At 40.4% G+C, this 21,310-nt stretch overlaps 2 protein-coding genes across 3 annotated transcripts in view; both read right to left on the bottom strand.

Moving 5' to 3' along the window:
• Positions 1-3,294: 3,294 nt before the first annotated feature.
• LOC133652764 (uncharacterized) lies at positions 3,295-4,254 on the bottom strand. The gene has a single exon (XM_062051816.1). The coding sequence runs from the start codon at positions 4,252-4,254 to the stop codon at positions 3,295-3,297; it is 960 nt and encodes a 319-aa protein (XP_061907800.1).
• Positions 4,255-9,282: 5,028 nt separating this feature from the next.
• Positions 9,283-21,310, bottom strand: part of LOC133651694 (coxsackievirus and adenovirus receptor homolog) — a 13,548-nt gene continuing 1,520 nt past the window's right edge. For both annotated transcript variants that reach the window (XM_062049726.1, XM_062049725.1), the window contains exons 3-8: positions 13,116-13,285; positions 12,808-13,006; positions 12,525-12,686; positions 12,329-12,451; positions 10,150-10,288; positions 9,283-10,075 (exon numbers count right to left, since the gene is read on the bottom strand). In XM_062049726.1, the coding sequence (XP_061905710.1) occupies positions 9,856-10,075; positions 10,150-10,288; positions 12,329-12,451; positions 12,525-12,686; positions 12,808-13,006; positions 13,116-13,285 (1,013 nt within the window). In that variant the 3' untranslated portion in view covers positions 9,283-9,855. The remainder of the gene's footprint in view (positions 10,076-10,149; positions 10,289-12,328; positions 12,452-12,524; positions 12,687-12,807; positions 13,007-13,115; positions 13,286-21,310) is intronic.

The following is a 21,310-nucleotide window of genomic DNA, read 5'->3' as shown; positions in this document are numbered from 1 at the left end:
GCACCAACAATGTGAGCGTGCACCAACAATGTGAGCGTGCACCAACAATGTGAGCGTGCACCAACAATGTGAGCTTGCACCAACAATGTGAGCGTGCACCAACAATGTGAGCGTGCACCAACAATGTGAGGGTGCACCAACAATGTGAGCGTGCACCAACAATGTGAGCGTGCACCAACAATGTGAGCGTGCACCAACAATGTGAGCGTGCACCAACAATGTGAGCGTGCACCAACAATGTGAGCGTGCACCAACAATGTGAGCGTGCACCAACAATGTGAGCGTGCACCAACAATGTGAGCGTGCACCAACAATGTGAGCGTGCACCAACAATGTGAGCGTGCACCAACAATGTGAGCGTGCACCAACAATGTGAGCGTGCACCAACAATGTGAGGGTGCACCAACAATGTGAGCGTGCACCAACAATGTGAGCGTGCACCAACAATGTGAGCGTGCACCAACAATGTGAGCGTGCACCAACAATGTGAGCGTGCACCAACAATGTGAGCGTGCACCAACAATGTGAGCGTGCACCAACAATGTGAGCGTGCACCAACAATGTGAGCGTGCACCAACAATGTGAGCTTGCACCAACAATGTGAGCGTGCACCAACAATGTGAGCGTGCACCAACAATGTGAGCGTGCACCAACAATGTGAGCGTGCACCAACAATGTGAGCGTGCACCAACAATGTGAGCGTGCACCAACAATGTGAGCGTGCACCAACAATGTGAGCGTGCACCAACAATGTGAGCGTGCACCAACAATGTGAGCGTGCACCAACAATGTGAGCGTGCACCAACAATGTGAGCGTGCACCAACAATGTGAGCGTGCACCAACAATGTGAGCGTGCACCAACAATGTGAGCGTGCACCAACAATGTGAGCGTGCACCAACAATGTGAGCGTGCACCAACAATGTGAGCGTGCACCAACAATGTGAGCGTGCACCAACAATGTGAGCGTGCACCAACAATGTGAGCGTGCACCAACAATGTGAGCGTGCACCAACAATGTGAGCGTGCACCAACAATGTGAGCGTGCACCAACAATGTGAGCGTGCACCAACAATGTGAGCGTGCACCAACAATGTGAGCGTGCACCAACAATGTGAGCGTGCACCAACAATGTGAGCGTGCACCAACAATGTGAGCGTGCACCAACAATGTGAGCGTGCACCAACAATGTGAGCGTGCACCAACATTTTATTGACAGAGTGTCCAAACATTCACTTTGTCGGTGCTGAAAGTATTGTTGGATGAAAAGATAATGGTAAGAAGGAAAGAAAGCAGACATTTGTTATGTAATGTGAAGTAAAAAGTAAAAAGTGCTACTATTGACTCAGGCGTGTACAAACTTGTCATACTGAAAAGTCAAAAGATGCGAGGACCAGATTGATTATTTTCAAATGATTTCGTAAAAAAATATGAATATATAATCAGTATTTAAAAACCAAAAGTAAGGTTGGCTTTGTGTTATACATGATAAAGTGTTATCATTACTTATTAGTATCAACATTTGGACTTTTTCTCTACTTGGGCATATGAGCATTGATGCTGTTTGTCTCCCTGTAATGTTTGATCCTGTTCTGTCTCCCTGTAATGTTTGAACCTGTTCTGTCTCCCTGTAATGTTTGATCCTGTTCTGTCTCCCTGTAATATTTGATGTTGTTCTGTCTCCCTGTAATGTTTGATCCTGTTCTGTCTCCCTGTAATATTTAATCTTGTTCTGTCTCCCTGTAATGTTTGATCCTGTTCTGTCTTCCTGTAATGTTTGATCCAGTTCTGTCTCCCTGTAATGTTTGATCCTGTTCTGTCTCCCTGTAATGTTTGATCCTGTTCTGTCTCCCTGTAATGTTTGATCCTGTTCTGTCTCCCTGTAATGTTTGATCCTGTTCTGTCTCCCTGTAATGTTTGAACCTGTTCTGTCTCCCTGTAATGTTTGATCCTGTTCTGTCTCCCTGTAATATTTGATGTTGTTCTGTCTCCCTGTAATGTTTGATCCTGTTCTGTCTCCCTGTAATATTTAATCTTGTTCTGTCTCCCTGTAATGTTTGATCCTGTTCTGTCTTCCTGTAATGTTTGATCCTGTTCTGTCTCCCTGTAATGTTTGATCCTGTTCTGTCTCCCTGTAATGTTTGATCCTGTTCTGTCCCCCTGTTATGTTTGATCCTGTTCTGTCTCCCTGTAATTTTTTATCCTGTTCTGTCTCCCTGTTATGTTTGATCCTGTTGTGTCCCCCTGTAATGTTTGATCCTGTTCTGTCTCCCTGTAATGTTTGATCCTGTTCTGTCTCCCTGTAATATTTAATCTTGTTCTGTCTCCCTATAATATTTAATCTTGTTCTGTCTTCCTGTAATGTTTGATCCTGTTCTGTCTCTCTGTAATATTTAATCTTGTTCTGTCTCCCTGTAATGTTTGATCCTGTTCTGTCTTCCTGTAATGTTTGATCCTGTTCTGTCTCCCTGTAATGTTTGATCCTGTTCTGTCCCCCTGTTATGTTTGATCCTGTTCTGTCTCCCTGTAATGTTTGATCCTGTTCTGTCCCCCTGTTATGTTTGATCCTGTTGTGTCCCCCTGTAATGTTTGATCCTGTTCTGTCTCCCTGTAATGTTTGATCCTGTTGTGTCTCCCTGTAATGTTTGTCTGCTCTTGAATGGGATTGTGCTGAAAACCTTAATTCCCCCTCAGGGATGATTCAAGTACTTCTGAAATCACATGACTTTTTTGCTCTTTTTCATATTTTTACTGTTTAAAAAAAAAGTGTAATAAGTAAAAAGTATTACAGCGAGTCACCAAGAAGACAGAGCGGACACAAATTAGTCTTTAAACATACTTTTCTCTTTTTAGCATTTTTACATTTATTTTACAAAATGAAAATATATCAAAATAGTTCCCACATACTTTGACTTTGTTGGAATAAAATACAATAAAATGCTCGTCCCCCTGACTTGTGATTACATATAATACAAATATGTTTCCTATTAATTTGTACGTAATAAATGGAATGAAATGCTTAATAACATATTGAGGTGATTAACATTCTTCTTTATTTGAAGTGTAACAAGTGGCCCTCTGAGGCAGCCATCACTGCAATGTGGCCCTCAAAGGAAAGAAGTTTGACTTAATAAAACTAAGTAAATCATGTCAAATACTAATGTACAATATTAATGTACAATACTAATGTCCAATACTAATGTACAATTTTAATGTCAAATACTAATGTACAATACTAATGTACAATACTAATGTAAAATTTTAATGTACACTACTAATGTCCAAGCCTTTAGGTTCAGTTCTTGATCCCAGCAGGGGGTCTGCTGCCTTGGACTTCCTGCTCCGGCCCCTCCAGACCCTCCAAACACAAACACGCGTCCACACAAACGTGACATTCACTCGCCAGAACCTTCCACATGCTCTTTTTCCCGTAGATCAGCACCATGGCGGCGGCGGCGGTGTAAACGGAGGTGAAGAAGAAGGTGAGCGTGATGGCGTTCTGGTGATGCACCGCTATCTGATAGTTGACGTACAGGTCCACCACCAGGAAGAGCAGGAAGACCACCACCAGGGACAAGGACATGCGGATCACTCTCATCTGGGCGCCGGTCTTGGGCAGGTGCGCTCCGTTGCTGCTGGCCTTCATGTGGCCAAGATGGCGGGCCAGGTGTGCGGAGATGGAGACGCAGCATTGAACCATCAGGATCCCCGGCAGCACGTCAGAGAGGATCAGGTAGACAGCCTCGTAAATCTGTCCCGGCTCGGTGTCGGGCATCAGCACGCCGCAGTCCCTGTTTCCCGCCGTGTGGTTGGCGGGGTGGAAGACCGCCAGCATGGGCATGCAGGTGGCCACGCCCCACAGAGGAACCGTCAGCACGGCCGGCACCACCAGCCTGTTGATGGCGGCGTGGCGGCGGCCGGGCGCGCTTACCAGCTTGGTGCTGTAGTACAAGGTGAGGAGGCTGCTGTCCCACATGATGCTGAACTTCAGGCTGAAGATGAGCACCAAGAGGACGGCGTACGGCGTGTGGCCCACGTGACACTTGGCGTCCATGTCGTCCATGCTCATCCACAGGTAGCACAGCAGCTGGTGGGAGATGTTGGCCACAGACAAGGCGGCCATGATGCTCTGATGCTTCTTCCTCCGCTGGTAGTCATGCAGGCTCATCAGGAACAGGAACACGTTGAAGACGACGGTGGTGACAGAACAGAAGCCCGTCATGACCCACAGGGTCATCTTGTTTGTCCCCAGCATGACCGACACCTACACACTTCTACACACCTTTGACCACCACCTACACACTTTGACCACCACCTAACACTTTGACCACCACCTACACACTTTGACCACCACCTACACACTTTCAAGGATCCTCAGCTCTGCTTCAACCCTGCCTTAATTCAATCCTGGCCTCAACTTAATCCTGGCCTCAACTTAATCCTGGCCTCAAGTGGTCCTGCAGGATGCACACAGCCAGGCCACCATCTCACATTTATACCTGCGGGTGAGCGTCTTCTGGTTATTTGCATCAGCTGCTGACCACAGGACGTCATTTGCATTCTCAGGATGTGTTTGTGGGTCCTTGCACCGTGACAGCTGTGGTGCATGCAGGCTTATTCCTGAGGCCTGCACACACACACACATATATGTGTGTATATATATATATATCAGTTTGAACATCAAATATGTTGTCTTTGTAGCATATTCAACTGAATATGGCTTGAAAATGATTTGCAAATCATTGTATTCTGTTTATATTTACATCTAACACAATTTCCCAACTCATGGAAACGGGGTTTGTATATATATCTATATATATATGTATATATATATGTGTGTATATATATATATATATATATATATATATATATATATATATATATATATATATATATATATATATATATATATATATATATATATATATATATATATATATATATATATATATATATATATATATATATATATATATATATATGTGTATATATATATACACTACCGTTCAAAAGTTTGGGGTCACCCAAACAATTTAGTGTAATAGCCTTCATTTCTAAGAACAAGAATAGACTGTGGAGTTTCAGATGAAAGTTCTCTTTTTCTGGCCATTTTGAGTGTTAATTGAGCCCACAAATGTGATGCTCCAGAAACTCAATCTGCTCAAAGGAAGGTCAGTTTTGTAGCTTCTGTAAGGAGCTAAAGTGTTTTCAGATGTGTGAACATGATTGCACAAGGGTTTTATAATCCTCAATTAGCCTTCTGAGCCAATGAGCAAACACATTGTACCATTAGAACACTGGAGTGATAGTTGCTGGAAATGGGCCTCTATACACCTATGTAGATATTGCACCAAAAAGCAGACATTTGCAGCTAGAATAGTCATTTAGCACATTAGCAATGTATAGAGTGTATTTCTTTCAAGTTAAGACTAGTTTAAAGTTATCTTCATTAAAAAGTACAGTGCTTTTCCTTCAAAAATAAGGACATTTACATGTGACCCCAAACTTTTGAACGCTAGTGTATATATACATTTATGCATATATATATATATATATATATATATATATATATATATATATATATATATATATATATATATATATATATATATATATATATATATATATATACAAAAATGTGTATATATATATATATATATATATATATATATATATATATATATATATATATATATATATATATATATATATATATATATATATATATACATATTATGTTTAATTTTCTGTAAATGTACTAAAAACATGAGTTCCATAGGGAGGCCTTGGAGGCAAACTGTGATTTCCACTCCAATAAAATCCTTCTAGCAGCTATTAATGATGCAAAGATGATACAATCCCTAAAAGTCTGCTTCATTTTTGTATTACTTCATTATTTCTAATACATTTTTACCTTTATTTTATATTATATTTTTGCAATGTGGATGCTTCAAAGGTGGCTTTGATTCTTCAATTTAAGTGCTATGCCATGTTTGGATTGTGTATTTGTCTTTTTTTTATTTATTTTTAAATGGGTGTAAAAAAGTACCTGCTGCAATGTGCCTGTGCATGAAAGGTATATCAATATATCCATGTATTGATTATGAAGCCTATATTTGAGAAGCAGGAACAGGCAACACATGCATGTGTGTTCATGCTGCTTTCAATTCATCTTTTCAACTGTATTCATTAAATCACATCATATCAACGTGCATGACACTTTGCTTAGTAGAGAAATAAAGTCTTTCCTGGGGACGTAAATGACCCCGATTTGGTGGAATGGACCTTTTTTCCCTCTATGAACTTCTTTAACGCTCCTTAAGTCAAGTAAGAAACAGAAGAAGACATGTTGTCCTTCTTATTGCAGTTATATATATATATATATATATATATATATATATATATATATATATATATATATATATATATATATATATATATATATATATATATATATATATATATATATATATATATATATATATATATATATATATATATATATATATATATATATATATATATACATAATCCCTGCAACAGCAAAGCACATTTAAGGCTTCAAAGTTGTTCCTCCACAAAGTGAAAATGAAGAGGAAATGATGTTTTTGATTGAAGCTGCCTGACAAATATTTACAAGCCATCTTCTCTATTCCCCACATCCACACTGTTCACATCCCACTCACTACACTCACATGATGGACAACACCTCCCACCCACTACACTCACATGATGGACAACACCTCCCACCCACTACACTCACATGATGGACAACACCTCCCACCCACTACACTCACATGATGGACAACACCTCCCACCCACTACACTCACATGATGGACAACACCTCCCACCCACTACACTCACATTATGGACAACACCTCCCACCCACTACACTCACATGATGGACAACACCTCCCACCCACTACACTCACATGATGGACAACACCTCCCACCCACTACACTCACATGATGGACAACACCTCCCACCCACTACACTCACATGATGGACAACACCTCCCACCCACTACACTCACATGATGGACAACACCTCCCACCCACTACACTCACATTATGGACAACACCTCCCACCCACTACACTCACATTATGGACAACACCTCCCAACCACTACACTCACATGATGGACAACACCTCCCACCCACTACACTCACATGATGGACAACACCTCCCACCCACTACACTCGCATGATGGACAACACCTCCCACCCACTACACTCACATGATGGACAACACCTCCCACCCACTACACTCACATGATGGACAACACCTCCCACCCACTACACTCACATGATGGACAACACCTCCCACCCACTACACTCACATTATGGACAACACCTCCCACCCACTACACTCACATGATGGACAACACCTCCCACCCACTACACTCACATGATGGACAACACCTCCCACCCACTACACTCACATGATGGACAACACCTCCCACCCACTACACTCACATTATGGACACCACCTCCCACCCACTACACTCACATGATGGACAACACCTCCCACCCACTACACTCACATGATGGACAACACCTCCCACCCACTACACTCACATTATGGACACCACCTCCCACCCACTACACTCACATTATGCACACCACCTCCCACCCACTACACTCACATTATGGACAACACCTCCCACCCACTACACTCGCATTATGGACAACACCTCCCACCCACTACACTCACATGATGGACAACACCTCCCACCCACTACACTCACATGATGGACAACACCTCCCACCCACTACACTCACATTATGGACAACACCTCCCACCCACTACACTCACATGATGGACAACACCTCCCACCCACTACACTCACATGATGGACAACACCTCCCACCCACTACACTCACATTATGGACAACACCTCCCACCCACTACACTCACATGATGGACAACACCTCCCACCCACTACACTCACATGATGGACAACACCTCCCACCCACTACACTCACATGATGGACACCACCTCCCACCCACTACACTCGGACCTGGCGGAGAGAATGAGCACGATCAGTGGAAGACTCAGACTCCCAGAATGCAACACGGAACCACACAGGAGGTCCTTCATACTGACAGCCATCAGACTTTATAATGCATATGTTCCTTCTTGACTGCACTTAAATGTAGAATATATGTAGAATATATTTATATTATTCATATATTATATATAATGTTATTCATTATTATTATTGTCTATTGTGAGCTAACTGTGGTGCACATGCATAGTCTGCTGGTTGCCGTGCAGGAAAAGAAACACAACTTTGTCCCAATGTCATTTTCTAGGAGGCAAATTCCTAGAGCGAGGCCATGAGAAAGTGAAAGTGAAAGTGAAAGTCTGCTCTTGTTTACGCGTGTCATCAGAAGAGAAAATGGTAATTAGTTAGCAGCAGAATGACTTCCTGCATTTTAAAGGCTGGCTTCAAGCGCTCCCACATTAGTTGCTGCTAATGAAGACGTCAAGTGTCATCCTCACAGCAATCTCCAGTCATTCATTCACCACAAGTTGGGTTACATTTCACATTTCAATCCATATTTCACATCTTTGCTACTTTTCTGTGTGTTCATGCGGCTCTTCAGCGCCGTCCTGGTGGCTCCGTGGAGCTTTTTCAAAAATGTATGGAAATGGAAAGAAAATGGGGTGAGAAATATCTGCTAATTGTTAGAAAGTCCACAGTTGAATATGTTTGTGTGTCTGCTGCACTGATGACACTATTTGGTGAACATCCTTTTGTCCTACTCATTTCAGCGGCCCTTGAACTCACCGTCGTGTGGAATGACACGCAACAGTTTGTTTACATGTACAACTTTCTCCGACGCTGCCACAGAAAGACGTGTTTTATGCCACTCCTTCTTTGTCTCATTTTGTCCACCAAATGTTTTATACTGTGTGTGAATGCCCAAAGGTGAGCTTTGTTGATGTTGTTGACTTGTTGGAGTGCTAATCAGACATATTTGGTCAGTGCATGACTGCAAGCTAATCGATGCTAACATGCTATTTAGGCTAGCTGTATGTACATATTGCATCATCAGGCCTTGTTTGTAGCTATATTTGAGCTCATTTAATTTCCTTTACTCATGTAAATGTATACATGCACGTGTCATGACACATTATCTGTATGTAATATTGGCTGCATTTCTCATAGTTGTGTGCCATGTTGTTCCAGACCACAGCAAACAATCTTGCAAAGATTGTAATAAATCCATTAGAAGAAGACAGCCTGACGTTTCCTTGAACTTGGACACACACATCTATACCTTTTATTTCCAGGAGTTATCTCACCCTCTGAGAACTTTTACTAATGTTTTCCAATGTTGTAAAAATGTGTAGAATAAATATTACATTTCAACATTTCTGTCAACGAAGATTTGCGTCAGCCTGCGACACACAGTCATTTTGATAGTAGGCTATTATAGCTAATATAGACACTTACATCCTGTGTTGCCTTCATTATAACACTTATATACAGCCTTTCATTTTTTGCGGCTCCAGACAGATTAGTTTGATGTATATTTGATCCAATATGGCTCTTTCCACATTTTGGGTTGCCGGCCCCTGGGTTAGGTCTTTGTAGGACAAACATGGAGGTCCCACTGTCCAAGCTATGTACATCTTGCATAGATGAAGGTAAGATGATGTCCATACCCACATACAGTACATGTTACAGTGCATGATGAAGAGCATCCACTCCAGTATATTGGAGGTGACAGTTTAAATAACGTGTCACCGTTCTGGTGTTAAACATGCTGCTGTTTTCCCGCCAAGAAGTGCTGCTAAAAGCTAGAGTTCATTAAAGTAAGTCCATCAAGTGCATGAGTTGTGGTTACACAGGGTAACCATAGCGACTGTCATATTTGAGGGGAGAAAGCCGCCTCATCCCCGCTGATCCCTTGTCACTGTTGCTGCCATTAGACTCGTTGACACTCGGCAGGCGGTTCCCCACGGAGCTGTAGGACACACCCGGGTGGGTGCGGTAGCCCAGCACTGAGCGGTAGCTGGAGTTCCTGCTGGGGGGTTGGCCCTCTGGGGCGTGGGTGTCCTCTCTGGAGGAACACATCTCTTTCAGGAACTGTTTGCTTAATCAACGCTCTAAAAACCGCTCTGGGATTTTCTGTACCTGATTTCATTTGCAACCTCTTTCTCGTAGCGACGCTTGTGGCAGCAGCAGACCAGCAGCCAGATGAGGAGCAGGAGGAGGAGGAGCAGGAGGAGAGCCCCGATCACGGCACCGACTATCACGCCCACTTTATCCGTGGCTGCAAGATAGGATGTGATGATGGACGACACACTTTGTTAATATTATACTTCATCCATCTCCTACCACTTGTTGTAGCACCCTTATTGAGCCCAGGCATACACCGTCCTGGTCAAAAGTGGACATACACTGGGAGGAGCCTATCCCCAGGTGCATGTCTTTGGAGGTGGGAGGAGCCTATCCCCAGGTGCATGTCTTTGGAGGTGGGAGGGGCCTATCCCCAGGTGCATGTCTTTGGAGGTGGGAGGAAGCCGGAGTACATTCAAGGGGAGAACATGCAAGACCCCGAGACCAGAAATGGTATACATTCCTTCTGCCATCCAGTGGAGCAACATTTAAGTGTCCTGCCTGTCACTACACATCACTGGAAGATGTAGATACTAGTGTGGTCCCGATACCAATATTTCGGTACCGGTACCCAAATTATTTTGATAGTTTTCTAAATAAAGGGGACCACAAATTGCATTATTGGCTTTATTTTAACAACAAATCTTAGAGTACATTAAGCATATGTTTCTTATTGCAAGTTTGTCTTTAAATAAACCAGTACTTTTTAGAGTCACTATAGTACCGAACATGATTCATTAGTATCGCGATACTATACTAATACTGGTATAACGTACAACCCTAATATATACACAAACATATATTTCTTGTTGTTCAGTCCAATGAAGTGAATTAGGATCTGACCGTGGTTAGGACTCCCCGCCTTATGTTCAGGGTGATGGGTAGCTACTAGCTGGAGCCTATCCCAGCTGACTTCAGAAGACAATTTGAACCACAAGCCTTTGAATGTGAAAACTAAGCAACCGGTCCAGAACTGGCATGGATTATTTCATAAAACAAGAGATCAGAGAGACAAATTTGCATCCTTGAATGTTTTGGTATGATCCATATCAAGGCCAGGAACGGATTTTGGATTTAGGATTAAGAAGCTGAGCCCAGATGAGTGATGGATTTTGTAGCATTTAAATTGTCATTTTTTTGTATGGTAAAGCATCTCAACTTTCCAGTTGTGCCCACCTAATGCAGACAACAATCACTGGATTAAAATGATACATGAATGAGGCAAAGTCATTATTATCCAAGCTTCTTTGGATTCTTCCCATGTGGGGTGGAGCTTTCATTCTAAGGAGATTGTCAAGCATGTATTTATTATTTATTTTCAGTGCTAAATTACAAAATCAACAAGATTTAATCTAATTAGAGTACAGCATTGTGAGTTTGTTTTGCCCACTTGCCACTTGATCTAAGTTGAACCTCAGAAACTGCTACACCACACCCGTCTGATGCATCATGGAAGTCAAATTGATTTGGTTTTCTTTGGGTTAAAATTCAAGTTGGCAAGTCTGCTATTAAAGTTCAAGTCTGAGTCCATCATTACCCCGATTATTAGGTTTCAGGAAGAGGGTCTCATTTTTCTAGTTTGGGGGATCAATATAAGTACAAAGGAAGCAAAGGACAAACAATGCGTGGCTTGAAACATTCCAGAAGTATCCACAGCGTTGTTGCCACTGCCTCTTCCCTCCCCCTTTCACACAAAGAGGATGAACCAAAAAGGTAAAGTGGATGTATTTTTTTCTATTTCAAATCATTGTAGCAACTTGGCTGTTTGAGTTGAGTTTGTGGTTTCAGACTGTAATTGCACCACACACCTAGTGACAGTGTATGTGTGTGTGTGTGTGTGTGTGTGTGTGTGTGTGTGTGTGTGTGTGTGTGTGGCTGCTGCATAAGAAGAAGGACAGTTCAGCTTTGTTATTAAACAGAAATTTGATTCATCACCTTTGGTATTTTAGTTAGTTTGATGTACAGTATTGCACTTTATGTTGTGTTCAAAGTGTACAAACCTTTTCCTAAACTATGGACTTCTGTCAAGGCTGGAACTTCTTATTCATCCGTGTCCAACATTTACTCTTGTGTTTTTGTCAAAGTGGTTACATATTTAACTGGGTCACGATTTGTATATTTAGAGCTATACACCAAATATGTAATAGGATTCAGAAAGTAAAATGAGGGCTGATGCCGCCCGTCTGTTACTCACGGTTGTGTGCCTTCAGTGAATATCTGCACTGCGTCTTGCCAACGGGGTTTTTGGCCTCACACATGTAAGTTCCAACTAGGCTGTTTGAGTGGTTCTTGATCAAAAGCTCCCCGGTCTGCGCCGCTTCATAAAAAAACACATTCAGATTGGACACGTCATTAAGTCTATTGTTGTATGATAAGGTTTCAGCCGCTACCTTCCATATCCAGTGCCTGGACGGGTGGCATCGCACCCCCGCTTTCTCTGGTCCAAGTATACGTGAGAGGCGACGATCCCTGGTATGATTTGCAACGGAGGGAGACAGGACCGCCTTTCTCCTCCTTGCCGTCAACCCAACATTTTGGTACAGAGGGGGGAACTGGCGAGGGAAAACAATGAAATGTTGTTGGGAGCTGGAAGACAACTTTCCAAACAAATTCCATCGGTGCAGGAGGTGACAAACAAAACAGGTTGAACCCGTTTGAAGAATCCTTCCTCACCCATCACCACGAGAGTTACTTTCCGCGTGTCGACACCCTGGCCCTTCTTGACTTTGCACTGGTAGGTGGCTGTATCTGACAGCCTGACGTCAGCCAGAGAGATGGAGGCGTCCCCCTGCTTGAGGTCTCCTACCAGGCTCAGCCTTTTGGAGAGGCTGGAGTCATAGTTGATCATTTGGCCTCCCGTGTAGGCCAAGATCTGGGACACAAACATGAGTCATCACAAGAGAGAAAAGCAGGTTTTACTAGCGACTGGCTCTTTATTTGCTAAGACACAACATTAGTGTGTTTATTCATAGTACACATACCAGCTTGTCTTTCTGCGTCATGTCTGGGCTGAGGTTGGACCACTCAATGTCCAACTCACCGGTGTCTTGGACTCCGGGCGTGTAGGTGCACCCCAACTGGAAAGTTTCTCCTTGGGCCTTTTGGACGGTCTGTGGGCCTGTAGATGTCACCTGCATTGCCTGTGTCACATCTGTGTGGACACAACATGACTCGTAAACACAAACATATGCATAAAGTCGAAAATGAGCATTTACAAAAACTCTAAAGTCTATACAAACAGCTCAGTGGCCTTGTGGTTAGAGTGTCGGCCCTGAGATCGGTAGGTCGTGAGTTCGAACCCTGGCCGGGTCAGACTTATGGTTCGAGTGTCGGCCCTGAGATTGGTAGGTTGTGAGTTCAAACCCTGGCCGAGTCATACCAAAGACTAGCCATTACCTCCCTGCTTGGAACTCAGCATCAAGGGTTGGAATTGGGGGTTAAATCACCAAATTGATTCCTGAGCACTGCCACCGCTGCTGCTCACTGCTCCCCTCACCTCCCGGGGGTGGTACAAGGGGATGGTTCAAACACAGAGGGTGTGACTATCAGTGGTACTTTAAAAATAGCACATTGACGACCACCAGGCTAAAGAGACTGGGACTCTGATTCCATTTCATGTGTGCTATCAATTAGCTCTCCTTATCATTGATACTAATCAATGATAAGGAGAGCTAATTGATAGGGTACTTATTCATGTTATCATTTAATTAGTGTGTGAAGCATTTAGGTATTACATTTGGTTTGCGTTTAGCATTTAACTTGTTAGCTTGTCATCTTGTTAGCTTGAACAATTGCAATTGAGGAGAGACCGGGAGAGTACTCCAGCTGAATCTAATCTAATAATTACAATCAGCGATGGACTACATTGCCTAAAATCTACTGTGGAGATCATATGGCCCCATTCGTCTCGGTTTACCTGACGCATGAAACGTGACGAAATGGTGGGTGCACTATCCACTTTAGCCGCCAGATGGCAGGACAGTGTTGAATATCTTAAAATGTGTTTTGTGGCAATTCCAACTTTATTATTATTATCTTGTCCAGCCACTCAGGCAAATCATATAGTTGATGCAGATGATCTATATCCACTGTACACATTTACTTTACAAAAGAGAAGTGTGGGATACTTCTCTTGTTGCCTTATTTGTATTTGACTTTATTAAATGGATGTATTTCATGTTTGGCAATTCCAACTTTGACCACAGCGTCAGCGACTATGTAGAGTGGCACTTTCATCATTTTCAGCAGACTGCATTGGCAGTGGGTAGATGAATGCATTGCAAAATGATTATTCATCTTGATAGATTGAAAATGAACACCAATGAGTTGACTGATGAACACTATCACATCATTTATTCAGAAAGTATAAATAAGGACAAATAAAGATAGAATACTATCAACCGCAACATGTAAGTATAAAAAACAACAACATTATGATGTGTACATTTTTCAGAATGTGTTTGTTCTATTTTTAAACCAAGAAAACAATCTGAAATTGTCTTTATTTTGTCACGACGTGGACTATGGCGTGTTTGTTTTCCCGAGATGCAAGAATAGTTGGAGTGGACATGGCGTGAAGGTAGGGACATGATTTATTTTTAACACTAACAAAAAGTGTGAACAAAAAGTGTGAACAAAAAGAGTGAACAAAAAGCCCGCACAAGGCAGAAGTACAAACTTGGCTAAAGAAAACAAGGACTAGCACAAAGGCAAAACTATGGACATAAAATAAAGAAGAACGAACAGCATGAACTATGATAAACATGAGTATCATGGGTAGTAGACGTAACAGAGGTGATGTCGCCAGGACGGCCAACAGAAACTGACAGGCTTAAATAACAATGACATGATTGGCACCAGGTGCGCGAGTCCAAAACGTGAAACAGGTGAAACTAATAAGTTGTCACGGAAACAAAACAAACAAGAGTGCACTAACAGGAACTAAAAAGAGTCCAAAACCCAAACTGAGCATGGCCAAACAAAAACATGATCACAGACATGACAATTTTGAAGTTATCTTGCCGTGATTTGACCAGTTTGGCCCACTTGGGAGTAGATTTGTCTCCATGTGGCCCCCATCGAACATGACTTGGACACCCCTGACTTAAATACTCGTGTTTGTAGCTGGAATCTGGCGGGCTCCTTTATAATACTGAATAATCTTTATGCAAACTATTAACTTTACTATTACTTGTCTTGATTTGTTGCTTGTATAATTAAAAACAATAGTTACAAGAATCATCTTTAAAATGGACCAAACCAATACTCTAATGTCAATATTTATCACAATATGTAAACAAAAGATTTTAAAATTGCATAGAGGGAGTAATATGGTAAAAAGTAGGTGATAAGATTATACTTGTGCAAAATATTGCGCCCAGAATTCTTCCTCCATGATTTATAGAAGTGAAAAAACAAAAAAGCTAAAAAAACATGTATTAGAAATGCGGCTAATAGCATTCAAGCTCTGGGCCTGTGCTCCTAAAAAGAGAGAAATAATTGGCCTTGTTCCTGCAACTGAAGACTAAAGGCTTCATTCTGGCAGTTTCCATTGGAATCAGAGCATGTGATGACTTCAATTGTGTGGAATCACAAGTGAATGCTTTTAAAAAGCCCGCAGCCACGCTGTGACGTGCATCCTAATCACAACACAACATTTTATGGAGAGACCACACATTCAACTTACTAATACTGTCATTCATCTTCTCCTCGTTCTCCCATTTAGATGTTTCCACCTTCACTCCATTTCTTAATGGAGCGCGCTAATAAATCCCGTCCGCTGTTAAATCTCCTCGCACAAACACTCCGACGGCACCTTAATGCTATCGCCACAAACAAAATGTACACTGAGTCATTCATTAGAGCCTGAAAGTGACAAATGTGGTAAAGGCAACTTCACATTAGTCACTCAAATGTTTGCAGCTCCAGAAACTTCCTTTGGGCAAAATAATGTCGGAAGACGATTTGCTTTACAAGCAGGAAGGCGACTAACATGTCACACACTTGATAATATTCACTTGTTGTCTGCATTGGTAATATGTTGATAATATTCACTGCATTGGTAATATGTTGATAATATTCACTGCATTGGTAATATGTTGATACTATTCACTGCATTGGTAATATGTTGATAATATTCACTGCATTGGTAATATGTTGATAATATTCAGTTGTTGTCTGCATTGGTAATATGTTGATAATATTCACTGCATTGGTAATATGTTGATAATATTCACTGCATTGGTAATATGTTGATAATATTCAGTTGTTGCCTGCATTGGTAATATGTTGATACTATTCACTGCATTGGTAATATGTTGATAATGTTCACTGCATTGGTAATATGTTGATAATATTCACTTGTTGTCTGCATTGGTAATATGTTGATAATATTCACTGCATTGGTAATATGTTGATAATATTCACTGCATTGGTAATATGTTGATAATATTCACTGCATTGGTAATATGTTGATAATATTCACTTGTTGTCTGCATTGGTAATATGTTGATAATATTCACTGCATTGGTAATATGTTGATAATATTCACTTGTTGCCTGCATTGGTAATATGTTGATAATATTCACTTGTTGTCTGCATTGGTAATATGTTGATAATATTCACTGCATTGGTAATATGTTGATAATATTCACTTGTTGCCTGCATTGGTAATATGTTGATAATATTCACTGCATTGGTAATATGTTGATAATATTCACTGCATTGGTAATATGTTGATAATATTCACTGCATTGGTAATATGTTGATAATATTCACTTGTTGTCTGCATTGGTAATATGTTGATAATATTCACTGCATTGGTAATATGTTGATAATATTCACTTGTTGCCTGCATTGGTAATATGTTGATAATATTCACTTGTTGTCTGCATTGGTAATATGTTGATAATATTCACTGCATTGGTAATATGTTGATAATATTCACTTGTTGCCTGCATTGGTAATATGTTGATAATATTCACTGCATTGGTAATATGTTGATAATATTCACTTGTTGTCTGCATTGGTAATATGTTGATAATATTCACTGCATTGGTAATATGTTGATAATATTCACTTGTTGCCTGCATTGGTAATATGTTGATAATATTCACTGCATTGGTAATATGTTGATAATATTCACTTGTTGTCTGCATTGGTAATATGTTGATAATATTCACTGCATTGGTAATATGTTGATAATATTCAGTTGTTGCCTGCATTGGTAATATGTTGATACTATTCACTGCATTGGTAATATGTTGATAATGTTCACTGCATTGGTAATATGTTGATAATATTCAGTTGTTGCCTGCATTGGTAATATGTTGATAATATTCACTGCTTTGGTAATATGTTGATAATATTCACTGCATTGGTAATATGTTGATAATATTCACTGCATTGGTAATATGTTGATAATATTCACTTGTTGCCTGTATTGGTAATATGTTGATACTATTCACTGCATTGGTAATATGTTGATAATATTCACTTGTTGTCTGCATTGGTAATATGTTGATAATATTCACTGCATTGGTAATATGTTGATAATATTCACTTGTTGCCTGCATTGGTAATATGTTGATAATATTCACTGCATTGGTAATATGTTGATAATATTCACTGCATTGGTAATATGTTGATAATATTAACTGCATTGGTAATATGTTGATAATATTCACTTGTTGCCTGCATTGGTAATATGTTGATAATATTCACTTGTTGTCTGCATTGGTAATATGTTGATAATATTCACTGCATTGGTAATATGTTGATAATATTCACTTGTTGCCTGCATTGGTAGTATGTTGATAATATTCACTGCATTGGTAATATGTTGATAATATTCACTTGTTGTCTGCATTGGTAGTATGTTGATAATATTCACTTGTTGTCTGCATTAGTAATATGTTGATAATATTCACTTGTTGCCTGCATTGGTAATATGTTGATAATATTCACTTGTTGCCTGCATTGGTAATATGTTGATAATATTCACTTGTTGCCTGCATTGGTAATATGTTGATAATATTCACTGCATTGGTAATATGTTGATAATATCCAGTTGTTGCCTGCATTGGTAATATGTTGATAATATTCACTGCATTGGTAATATGTTGATAATATTCACTTGTTGCCTGCATTGGTAATATGTTGATAATATTCACTTGTTGCCTGCATTGGTAATATGTTGATAATATTCACTGCATTGGTAATATGTTGATAATATTCACTTGTTGCCTGCATTGGTAATATGTTGATAATATTCACTTGTTGCCTGCATTGGTAATATGTTGATAATATTCACTGCATTGGTAATATGTTGATAATATTCACTTGTTGCTTGCATTGGTAATATGTTGATAATATTCACTTGCTGCCTGCATTGGTAATATGTTGATAATATTCACTGCATTGGTAATATGTTGATAATATTCACTTGCTGCCTGCATTGGTAATATGTTGATAATATTCACTGCATTGGTAATATGTTGATAATATTCACTGCATTGGTAGTATGTTGATAATATTCAGTTGTTGCCTGCATTGGTAATATGTTGATAATATTCACTGCATTGGTAATATGTTGATAATATTCACTTGTTGCTTGCATTGGTAATATGTTGATAATATTCACTTGCTGCCTGCATTGGTAATATGTTGATAATATTCACTGCATTGGTAATATGTTGATAATATTCACTTGCTGCCTGCATTGGTAATATGTTGATAATATTCACTGCATTGGTAATATGTTGATAATATTCACTGCATTGGTAGTATGTTGATAATATTCAGTTGTTGCCTGCATTGGTAATATGCATGAATAATAAGTACACCCACTGAGATGCTCATGGAGCAACACTCCAAGCACTAACATGATCCACAATCAATAGAAACAATATAAAAAATGCTGCAATCTCAACGCTGCAGCACGAAAAACAAATGCAAAGTAATAAGTTGCAAATGCAAACAACAACAACTGCATGAGGGATATCCTGCAAGTTAGCTGGTCTACTATGAGCACCAGACCTGAAAGATGTCCTTGAGCGCTCTGCCCAAATTAGTCTTTGCTAAATACATAAATGTACAACTTTGATTGCTCTATGACATTGTCAAATACTTTTTATAACATTCTTAAATGTTAAAAGACAGAAGTCTACGGATGACTTCTGGATTTAGTACTTTTAAGGGAACCGCCAAAATTCCGTCAGTACTACGAGGTACATATTCGTGTACAAACTACAAAAGCAGTCAAGTTGTCACGTTGTGTAAATGGTAAATAAAAAGAGAATACAACAAATCCTTTTCAACTTATATTCAATAGAATAGACTGCAAAGACAAGATATTTCATGTTCACACTGAGAAACTTTGTTGTTTTTTGCAAATATTAGCTCATTTGGAATTTGATGGCTGCAAAATGTTTAAAAAAAGCTGGCACAAGTGGCAAAAAAGAGTGAGAAAGTTGAGGAATGCTCATCAAAGACTTATTTGGAACATCCCACAGGTGAACAGGCTAATTGGGAACAGGTGGGTGCCATGATTGGCTATAAAAGCAGCTTCCAGTCATTCACAAACAAGGACGGGGGCGAGGGTCACCACTTTGTCAACAAATGCCTGAGCAAATTGTTGAACAACAACATTTCTCAACAAGGAATTTAGGGATTTCACCATCTACGCTCCGTAATATCATCAAAAGGTTCAGAGAATCTGGAGAAATCACTGCACGTAAGCGGCAAGGCTGAAAACCAACATTGAATGCCCATGACCTTCGATCCTTCAGGCGGTACTGCATCAAAAAGTGACATCAGTGTGTAAAGGATATCACCACATGGGCTCAGGAACACTTTGGAAAACCACTGTCAGTAACTACAGTTGGTCGCTACATCTGTAAGTGCAAGTTAAAACTCTACTATGCAAAGCCAAAGCCATTTATCAACAACACCCAGAAACGCAGCCGACTTCGCTGGCCTGAGCTCATCTAAGATGGACTGATGCTAAGTGGAAAAGTGTTTTGTGTGTTGACGAGTCCACATTTCACATTGTTTTTGGAAACTGTGGACGTGGTGTCCTCCGGAGAACCATCCGGACTGTTGTAGACCCAAAGTGTAAAAGGCAGCATGTGTGATGGTATGGGGGTGTATTAGTGGCCAAGACGTGGGTAACTTACACATCTGTGAAGGCACCATTAATGCTGAAAGGTACATACAGCTTTACATACGTTTTCATGGACGCCCCTGCTTATTTCAGCAAGACAATGCCAAGCCAGGTGTTACAACAACGTGGCTTCATAGTAAAAGAGTGCGGGTACTAGACTGGCCTGCCTGTAGTCCAGACATTGAAAATGTGTGGCGTCTAAAATATGAGAAGGGAGACTGTTGAACAACTTAAGCTGTACATCAAGCAGGAATGGGAAAGAATTCCACCTGAAAAGCTTAAAAAATAAGTGTTGTTAAAAGGAAAGGCCATGTAACACAGTGGTAAAAATGCCTTTTTTTGCAATGTGCTGCTGCCATTACATTCTAAGTTCATGATTATTTGCAATAAATAACAAAGTTTCCCAGTTTGAATGTTAAATATCTTGTCTTTGCAGTCTATTCAATTGAATATAAGTTGAGAAGGATTTGTTGTATTCTCTTTTTATTGAGCATTTACACAACATGACAACTTGACAGCTTTTGTCAAATCAAACGGTGCCACATTTCACTACTTTAGTTGCATGCGACTCGGCGCCGGCTGGTAAACAAGCACTCAGAGCCAAACTAACCCTCGCTGATGCTACAATTTTCTATCCCAACAAAGCAAGAAAACGGCACTAGAAAGTACAGTAAGTCGCAACTTTTCACAATTCTCTGGATTTGCCATAGATATGCTAAAGATTATAGCATTAGCCATTTTACATGGCGATTACAACGCCTTCAAATGGTGTAATGAGATGCACGTTACAATCCAACAGCCGGTGAGTAATAAATGCAATATTTAGTTTTCAGTCGGCTCAACAAAACAAAAAGACAGTTTGCTGGTTTTTCGGCATTTGTCCTATTCAAGGGCTCGGGGTTTGAAATGTGTTCTAAAGTCAGCTGGGATAGGCTCCAGCTACCCATGACCCTGAACTGCATAAGCCAGTGATCAAATTCACTTCATCGGGTTGAACATTACCATATTTTTTAT

Source organism: Entelurus aequoreus, linkage group LG06 (genome assembly GCF_033978785.1).
Source record: "Entelurus aequoreus isolate RoL-2023_Sb linkage group LG06, RoL_Eaeq_v1.1, whole genome shotgun sequence".
NCBI lineage: Eukaryota > Metazoa > Chordata > Actinopteri > Syngnathiformes > Syngnathidae > Entelurus > Entelurus aequoreus.
This window is presented reverse-complemented; position numbering and strand designations above follow the sequence as displayed.